The sequence below is a fragment of the Alosa alosa genome, chromosome 21 (genome assembly GCF_017589495.1).
Source record: "Alosa alosa isolate M-15738 ecotype Scorff River chromosome 21, AALO_Geno_1.1, whole genome shotgun sequence".
Taxonomy (NCBI): domain Eukaryota; kingdom Metazoa; phylum Chordata; class Actinopteri; order Clupeiformes; family Clupeidae; genus Alosa; species Alosa alosa.
In genome coordinates, this window is record NC_063209.1 from 29,854,702 (window position 1) to 29,864,701 (window position 10,000).

Consider the following 10,000-nt stretch of genomic DNA (forward strand, 5'->3'; position numbering starts at 1 on the left):
ACACTCAGCACACAGTGAGGTGAAGCACACACTAATCCCGGCGCAGTGAGCTGCCTGCATCAACAGCGGCGCTCGGGGAGCAGTGAGGGGTTAGGTGCCTTGCTCAAGGGCACTTCAGCCGAGGCCCACTGGTCGGGGTTCGGGAACCGGCAACCCTCCGGTTACAGGGCCGAAGTGCTAACCAGTAGGCCACGGCTGCCCCCCTAACTAATTATCTAAAACAGTTTTCACATGAGAAAGTGTGCCAGAGAGTTGGCAAAATAGTGTAAATAATAGCCATTGTGCCTACAGTTGTGCAAAGTGTGTGTTACAAAATTGCAAACTGAGTGCAAAGCAGTGTTTGTGCTTTTAGTTTTGCAAACTCAGTGCTATAAGTATTAATAGTTTTAGAAATTGTGCTATAAGAATCAAAGTTGTGTTTAAGCATTCAGAAAAAACTGTAAAGGGTGTGGTTTGGTGTTGTCAGAGTGAGAGGTGGGGTTTGGAGAGGAGTCTGTCTGAGGAGCAGCTCAACAAACTGAGGAAGGCCAACACCCGCATCAAGGTGAGAGCTTTTACAGCACTTTACTGCACTCTCTACACAGCATTACACAGCTTTTACAGCACTTTACTGCACTTTACTGCACTCTCTACAATGCACTACACAGCTTTTACAGCACTTTACAGCACTTTACTGCTCTCTGTACACAGCACTACACAGCTTTTACAGCACTTTACAGCACTTTACAGCACTTACAGTAGTAAGACTTTACTGCAATTTATGCTCACATCACTCACAAAGACATCATTCTCCCCTTTGAGTGACCAGTGACTGACCTGTGTTCTTGTGTCTTCACTTCAGGCCGAGCTTGAGGAATGTCACCTCCTGGTGGCTATAAAAGACAGCGAAGCCTCCAAGGTGAGGACACACACATGCAAGGGCACACACACATGTATGTAAAAACACACACAGACACATCAAATACCCTAACACAGACACTAGCACACACACATAGCATCCATCACACACACACACACACACACACACACACACACACACACACAAACACACACACACACACACACACCTAAGCATACACACACCCAATGTGTCGTGGTGAAGCTGAAGAGAGTTGGTCTGATGGCGTTTGTGTTCTTCGGACTGAAGAAAACGGTTCTGCTAGAACATCTGAAGAACCTGCAGCTGCAAAGCCACAGAAACATAGAGGTAACATGGCCTCTCATCCACTATGTGTGTGTGTGTATGTGTGTGTGTGTGTGTGTGTGTGTGTACATGGGCGTGTGCTCATGGGTGCAAGTGTGTGTGTGTGTGTGTGTGTGTGTGTGTGTGTGTGGGTGTGTGTGTGTGTATGTGTGTGGTGTGTGTACATGGCTGTGTGCTCATGGGTGCAAGTGTGTGTGTGTGTGTGTGTGTGTATGTGTGTGTGTATGTGTGTGTACATGGGTGTGTGTGTGTGCTCATGAGTACAAATGTGTATGTGTGTGTACATGGGCATGTGCTCATGGGTGCAAGTGTGTGTGTGTGTGTGTGTGTGTGTGTGTGTGTGTGTGTGTGTGTGTGTGTGTGTGTACATGGGCGTGTGCTCATGGGTGCAAGTGTGTGTGTGTGCGTATGTGTGTGTATGTGTGTGTACATGGGCGTATGTGTGTGCTCATGTCATGACTACAAGTGTGTGTACATGGGCGCATGCTCATGGGTGCAAGTGTGTGTGTGTGCGTACGTGTGTGTATGTGTGTGTACATGGGCGTGTGTGTGTGCTCATGTCATGACTACAAGTGTGTGTACATGGGCGCGTGCTCATGGGTGCAGGTGTGTGTGCTGACTCCATGACAGTCATATGCTATATATACTATATGCGTCATTTGATGAGAACGGCTCCTGACTGATGAAATGAGGCTGCTCTCACCCTCACATGTGTCTCCTACTCCAACTGTGTGTGTGCACGCTTGTGTGTGTGTGCACGCTTGTCTGTGTGTGTTAGTGTGTGTGTGTGTGTGTGTGTGTGTGTGTGTGTGTGTGTGTGTGTGTGTGTGTGTGTGTGTGTGTGTGTGTGTGTGTGTGTGATCACTGCAGGGTCTACAGGCTGAGTTGCTGAGGTTGCAGGAACAGTCCCGTAAAACACTGCACAGGTAGTTAACCACCACTAGCCAATCACAGTGCAACACCACTAGCCAATCACAGTGCACCATCCCATCACTAGCCAATCACAGTGCTCCATCCCACCACTAGCCAATCACAGTGCTCCATCCCACCATTAGCCAATCACAGTGCTCCATCCCACCACTAGCTAATCACAGTGCTCCATCCCACCACTAGCCAATCCCAGTGCACCATCCCACCACTGACCAATCCCAGTGCACCACCCCACCACTGACCAATCACAGTGCACCATCCCACCACTGGCCAATCACAGTCACCACTTACCAATCCCAGTGCACCATCCCACCACTGGCCAATCACAGTGCACCATCCCACCACTGGCCAATCACAGTGCACCACCCCACCACTAGCCAATCCCAGTGCACCACCCCACCACTGGCCAATCACAGTGCACCATGCACCATCCCACCACTGACCAATCCCAGTGCACCACCCCACCACTGACCAATCACAGTGCACCATCCCACCACTGGCCAATCACAGTCACCACTTACCAATCCCAGTGCACCATCCCACCACTGGCCAATCACAGTGCACCATCCCACCACTGACCAATCCCAGTGCACCACCCCACCACTGACCAATCCCAGTGCACCATCCCACCACTGGCCAATCCCAGTGCACCATCCCACCACTGGCCAATCCCAGTGCACCACCCCACCACTGGCCAATCCCAGTGCACCACCCCACCACTGGCCAATCCCAGTGCACCATCCCACCATTGGCCAATCCCAGTGCTCTCCCTTTAACCACCACTGACCAATCACAGTGCACCATCCCACCACTGACCAATCACAGTGCTCCACCCCACCACTGACCAATCCCAGTGCACCATCCCACCACTGGCCAATCCCAGTGCACCACCCCACCACTGGCCAATCCCAGTGCACCACCCCACCACTGGCCAATCCCAGTGCACCATCCCACCACTGGCCAATCACAGTGCTCTCCCTTTGACCTTAGTGGCTCATGTCATCAGTCCAGTCTAAGAGTCTATTTTGATTGGCAGGTTGGAGAGCCAATCTCTGTATGGTCCACTGAGGAGGGGCGGGGCCAGTTCTAACCATCACTCCCTACGGCAAGAACTCCACAGTCTGCAGACGGTAACCTCTCTTAACCTGTGTGTGTGTGTGTGTGTGTGTGTGTGTGTGTATCTGTATGTGTGTTTGTGTGTCTCTGTATTTCTTCTGTGTGTTTGTTTGTGTGTGTGTGTGACTATGTATGCCAATATGAGTTTGTGTGTGTGTGTGTGTGTTTTGTGTGTTGTGTGTGTGTGTGTGTGTGTGTGTGTGTTTCTGATCAAGTGTGTGTGTGTGTTTTTTCTGATGAGGTGTGTGTGTGTGTGTTTCTGATCAATTGTGTGTGTGTGTGTGTGTGTTTCTGATCAAGTGTGTGTGTGTGTGTGTGTGTGTGTGTGTATGTGTGTGTGTGTGTGTGTGTGTGTGTGTATGTGTGATTTTTCTGATCAGGTGTGTCTGTGTGTGTGTGTGTGTTTCTGATCAAGTGTGTGTGTGTGTGTGTGTGTGTGTGTGTGTGTGTGTGTGTGTGTGTGTGTGTGATTTTTCTGATCAGGTGTGTCTGTGTGTGTGTGTGTTTCTGATCAAGTGTGTGTGTGTGTGTGTGTGTGTGTGTGTGTGTATGTGTGATTTTTCTGATCAGGTGTGTCTGTGTGTGTGTGTTTCTGATCAAGTGTGTGTGTGTGTGTGTGTGTGTGTGTGTGTGTGTGTGTATCTGTATGTGTGTTTGTGTGTCTCTGTATTTCTTCTGTGTGTTTGTTTGTGTGTGTGTGTGACTATGTATGCCAATATGAGTGTGTGTGTGTGTTTCTGCTCAAGTGTGTGTGTGTGTGTGTGTGTCTGTGTGTTTGTTTCTGATCAAGTGTGTGTGTGTGTGTGTGTGTGTGTGTGTGTGTGTGTGTTTCTGATCAAGTGTGTGTGTGTGTGTGTCTGTGTGTGTGTTTCTCATCAAGTGTGTGTGTGTGTGTGTGTGTGTGTGTCTGTGTGTGTGTTTCTGATCAAGTGTGTGTGTGTGTGTGTGTGTGTGTGTGTATCTGGTTGTATGTGCAGGCACATCTCAAAAGATTAAGATATTGTAGGTCCATGGCCCTCCCCAGACTGAGAGATTAAAGGCTCAGTAAACCATTGCTGGAGTTTGGACTTAAAGGTTGTATCAGCGATTTCAGGCCCCAAAAAGGCCCAAACATAAATGATCACATTCATCTCATCTTTCCTAACGATTGGCTAGCTGCCTGCCCATAAGCAGGCCGGCCAAAAACGCTGCCTCTGTGGCAGCCTAGGCCCGAGATCTGTACACAAAAACAATTGCTACCAACAAGGGTTGGCAACCACTCAAAGCCAAAATGAAGTGTTTCAACCAATAACAGATGAGATGCGCGTTTAGGAGAGTTTTAATTGCACGGGAGGGAGGGGGAGGGAGTAGCGAGCTAGCTCTCTGTTTTGTTTGAACGTCAACAGAAGTGACGTATCCCCGCTATCGCTGATACAACCTTTAATTAGCTGATTAGAGCTCTTCTCAGGTCAAAATGTCTGTATCATAAATTATTTATTCTAATATTTTGAGATACTGGATTTTTTATTTCCATGAGCTGTGAACTGTAATCATCAAGATAAGAATAACCAAGATCAAGACAAAAAAGGAATATTTCACTTTATGTGTAATGAATATAGAAAGTTTCACCTTTTGAAATAAATGATGATCAAGTGTGTGTCTGTGTGTGTGTGTGTGTGTGTGTGTGTGTGTGTGTGTGTGTGTGTGTGTGTGTGTGTGTGTGTGTGTGTGTCTGATCAGGTGTGTGTGTGTGTGTGTGTGTGTGTGTGTGTGTGGTGTGTGTGTGTCTAATCAAGTGTGTGTGTGTGTGTGTGTCTAATCAAGTGTGTGTGTGTGTGTGTGTGTGTAATCAAGTGTGTGTTTATGTCTGTGTGTGTGTGCGTAATCAAGTGTGTGCGTGTGTGTGTGTGTGTGTCTAATCAAGTGTGTGTATGTCTGTGTGTGTGTGCGTAATCAAGTGTGTGTGTGTGTGTGTGTCTAATCAAGTGTGTGTGTGTGTGTGTGTGTGTGTCTAATCAAGTGTGTGTGTGTGTGTGTGTAATCAAGTGTTTGTGTATGTCTGTGTGTGTGTGCGTAATCAAGTGTGTGTGTGTATGTGTGTGTGTGTGTGTGTGTTGTGTGTGTGTCTAATCAAGTGTGTGTATGTGTGTGTGTGTGTGCGTAATCATGTGTGTGTGTGTGTGTGTGTGTGTGTAATCAATGTGTGTGTGTGTGTGTGTGTGTGTGTCTGATCAAGTGTGTGTTGGTTGCAGCAAGGTGGGGGTGTGGAGGAAGGGGTGGCTCAAGCAGGCGGAGCCTCAGATCTGCATCCCACCCTGAAGAGCATCATCAACAGGATCAAAGCCCACGACCTCTCACACTGCACTGAGACGGTACACACACACACACACACAAACACACACACACACACACACACACACACACTGCACTGAGACGGTACACACACACACACACACACACACACACACACACACACACACACACACACACTGCACTGAGACGGTACACACACACACACACACTGCACTGAGACGGTACACACACACACACACACACACACACACACACACACACACACAGACACTGCACTGAGACGGTACACACACACACACACACACACACACACACACACACACACACACACACACACACACACACACACACACACACACTGCACTGAGACGGTATAGACACACACACACACACACACACACATACTGCACTGAGACAGTACACACACACACACACACACACTGCACTGAGACGGTATACACACACACACACACATACACACACTGCACTGAGACAGTACACACACACACACGCACACACACTGCACTGAGACGGTATACACACACACACACACATACACACGTCAATACAAACAGATTCATGTATTCTCCGGTTCTACTTCCTCTGCACTTTGAGGAGTGAGATCGAGCTTGAATCGAAGCTCTGGATGTCTGCTATCTAGTGGTAGAGAGTGCAAATGAGATTTGACACCGTACTTAGATCTGTTGTCTGTTTTAATCAGTGTTGCTGTTTGTCGCAATTTTGCGCTTAGAGAGTTAAGTTGAATGTAAAGTAAAACTCAGGTAGGTAAACATACTGTAACAAATGAACAACATAAGCTTAACCAAACAATAAACTTGAACATAAAGTTAACAAGTTAGAATGTCAACAACAAGTCATCAAACATAAAGTAAAATAAAGACCAAACCCAAAAGGGGAAAGAGAGAGAGAGAGAGAGAGAGAGAGAGAGAGAGAGAGAGAGAGAGGGAGAGAGAGGGGGATAGAGAGAGAGAGAGAGAGAGAGAGAGAGAGAGGAGGCCAGGGAGAACAAGAGCAAGGCCTCCTCCAGAAAAAGTGAGTAGGCAGGCCAGAGCCCAGCCGGTCAAAGAGAGCCAAAGGAAAGAAAAGAGGAACCAAGAGTGAGAGGAATCTCACCTTATATCCAACAACAACTAAACATAACTAACATATAGATGCCATTCATCTAGAAAACCCTGAATCATTAGGACATCTTATATCCAAAGACAACTCAACATGATTACCATATAGATGTTATTCATCTGGAAACCCCCGAATCATTAGGACATCTTATATCCAAAGACAACTCACTTTACTGTTCTACAACTGACAATACTGTATCTCTCACATGTAGACCATAAAAATGATATCAAATACGAGCAGATTATAATTTCTCCAAATATACTTAGGCGGGGATCACATGGTTTGCTATTGGTTTGCTATTGTTCTCTATGGTTCTGCAGTGGAACAGTGGCAGTGCTGGCGTAGCGCGAATGTTGAACAAGCTAAGTGCTGAACTTGGTTCAACTTTCAAAGCGCAACACAAGCGGATTCAATTGTCAGTTTAGGCAAACCATTTGTGTTGCTTAGGAACGAGATAGAACTTATTATGGTCTGAGTGTTGCGTTATGCTTGCCGAGTTCAGGTATTTTCCTGTGGTCCACGACAGGCCAGGCCTGAGTTAGGCCCTCAGCAGGGTGGCAAGACCAGAGGCCAAACCTGAAACCACAGACTTTCTAGTTCACTAAATGAGGGTGCTGTCGATTACAAAGGCTTTTGTCAAAGTGAGATATTTAGGTATCCAAAATCCTGACCTTACACACGTAAGGTTGAATGGTGTTCAACATATTTCACAGGGGGTACATCACTGAAAAAAGGTTGAGAACCACTGTTCTAGATGTTCATGGATGCCATTCAATATGTAGAGTTTGGCATCATCCACACCTCTTTTAGCACGATATGTAGAGTTTGGCATCATCCACCCCTCTTTTAGCACGATATGCAAACTGAAGAGGATCCATCCTTGAAGCTGTGGCACTGATAATGTGAGCTTTCACAATCCTCTCAAAGGCCTTTATAACAAGGGAGGTGAGGGATATGGGTCTTAGGTCATTCAGGACTTTAAGGCTGCTCTTCTTGGGAATGGGAATGATTGTGGAGTGTTTCCATGGCTGTGGGACAATGGCAGTAGATAGAGACCTCTGGAATATCTGCTGGAAAACTCCTCAAGTTGCTCAGCACAGTATTTCAGTGTGTAACCGCAGATGTGATCTGACCAGGAGCTTTGATCTGTGTCCTCTTCAAACATCCCAAACTAACATAATGTGCGACATTCAGTATTTTAAAAGCCCGTAAAAGTCCTGGCAGGAAGCGCATTACATCAACGCTTTTGGTATATCCAGTTTTTAATATTTTTTCCAAGTGTTTACAACTTAGTGTTAACTAATATGCAAACTGGTACTACTTAACAAAAATATTAGTGCATTCCTGGATCTACATCCTTATGCATGCTTTGCCAGGACTTTTACGGGCTTTTCCCAAATCACGGAAGTAACGCCAACGAGCGTATAGTAGCAGATAGTAACATCCCGGGCAGGCAAGTGTTATATGATCCCACGCAGCTGTATAGGCTATATAGGTTTAGTCAGATTTTTGTTTATTTTTTTTCGCGATGGCCAATTTTCCTGGGCCAAGGATTCCCCGACACTGAAAGACCAGGGTATACTTTAAACTTGATGGGCATGTACCCCCACATGGATAGCATGGAACCATCGCTTTGATCTGTAGCCCCCGCTGACTGGACCCCCGAAGGAGGGTAGGGCAGACACAGTTTTCTGTGAATATCTCGAGAACCGTAGGGTTTAGAGGACCACCTTTTTGTATGTTGATCTTAAGGTATCTTAAGGTATTCAGGGACCTAACATGATCAAAACTGCACAAAATTGAAGTGTAGGATCATTATGACACCCCTCTGAATGCACAAGTTTTGTGGAATTCGCTCATGGGGAGCCATACAACAAATTAATTTATGTTACTATACACCAACTGGCCTGTAGGTGGTCGGACACAGTTTTTGTGAATATCTCTGAGAATCGTGAGGGCCTAGGGAGGACCACCTTTTTTTGGTATGTTGGTCTTAAGGGGCCATGTCAACCCATCCCATTAACACTTATTTCATGTATAGCCACCTAGTTAAAAATTAAAAGCCAAAATTAGGTGTTTTAATCGCCAATATTCTGGCTGACATGGTCAAAAAAATTGAAAAAGGATCATTATGACACCAATGCCAAGTTTTGTGGACTCGTTCATGGGGCTTCATGGGGCCATACAAACAAATTCATTTGAAAGCGTACATTTAGTGACTGTAACCCCACCAACAGAACCAGTTTTCTGTGAATATCTTGAGAACCATAAGGCCTAGGATGACAATTTGTTTGTGTATGTTTGCCTCCAGGGTCATGTTAACTCCATTCCATATGCACACATGTGCATAAACAGATACACACGCACACACATACATTCACAGTAATCATACGTATGACACATACTCACACAGTAGACATATGTATGCATGCATGCACAGGCACATACACAGGCAAACACACAAGCACATGCACGCACACACACAAACACACACACACACACATAAACATAAACATGTACACGCACACATGGACACAATTCAACAATTTCAGAATTATGAACAGGCAAGATGGGGGTGGGGTTGTATAAAATGTATATTACATGTGAAATCTATGAACTAATCCATGTTTTGGCAATTTGTTGTCTAGCAGATACCAGTGAGAATTGAGTGTGGATAATGCAATTCAGTGAGACAGTTAGAATCATATATGCCTTCTTAGCTGACTTGCTGGACTGGGCGGCGGTCATATTTTGTACCGCTCTGCGGTACATCTAGTTTAAATAAACTCCTGGTGTACTTACAAACTTTTCAATGCCTCGTTTTATGAGTAAAGAACATACTGTATAAGTTTGGTACCATTCAGGGCATTATTAGTGGGGTAATTTACGAGATAAAAGTTGGTTCCATAAGCCTGCAGAAAGTCATTAGCCTCGCCGCCACTCGACCAGGGTTGGACCAAGGACAGCAGGTTCTGGGAGGGTGTTTGGCTCGGGGTCATGGTGCAAAGGACCCTAGGGTGAAATTACTCCGAACCATCGCTTTAATAAGAAAGCATTGTCTCTACCTCAATAATAACTACAAAGGATAGCCTAGGCTATGCACATTGTTTTTTTTTGTCGGTCGGGTTCGGGTTGTTAATCAGCGCATATTTTTGAGGGTCGGATGGGTGCGGGTCGACTCTCCTGACGGGTCGGGTGGGTGCGGATGTTAAAAAACTTTAACCCGCGGAACACTACTGCAAGGTCTCCTGGAAGTTGCCTTGGGAGAATTTCTCTTCGATCTTACTTTTATACGCTGCACACACCACACACACACAC

The 10,000-nt window shown here is 46.1% G+C and overlaps 1 protein-coding gene across 1 annotated transcript in view; it reads left to right on the forward strand.

Moving 5' to 3' along the window:
- LOC125286157 (inositol 1,4,5-triphosphate receptor associated 2-like) overlaps positions 1-10,000 on the forward strand; it is a 21,733-nt gene that overhangs the window by 10,938 nt on the left and 795 nt on the right. Inside the window, exons 7-12 of the mRNA XM_048230922.1 lie at positions 467-544; positions 842-898; positions 1,148-1,207; positions 2,075-2,130; positions 3,171-3,264; positions 5,482-5,601. Of these exons, the coding sequence (XP_048086879.1) occupies positions 467-544; positions 842-898; positions 1,148-1,207; positions 2,075-2,130; positions 3,171-3,264; positions 5,482-5,601 (465 nt within the window). The remainder of the gene's footprint in view (positions 1-466; positions 545-841; positions 899-1,147; positions 1,208-2,074; positions 2,131-3,170; positions 3,265-5,481; positions 5,602-10,000) is intronic.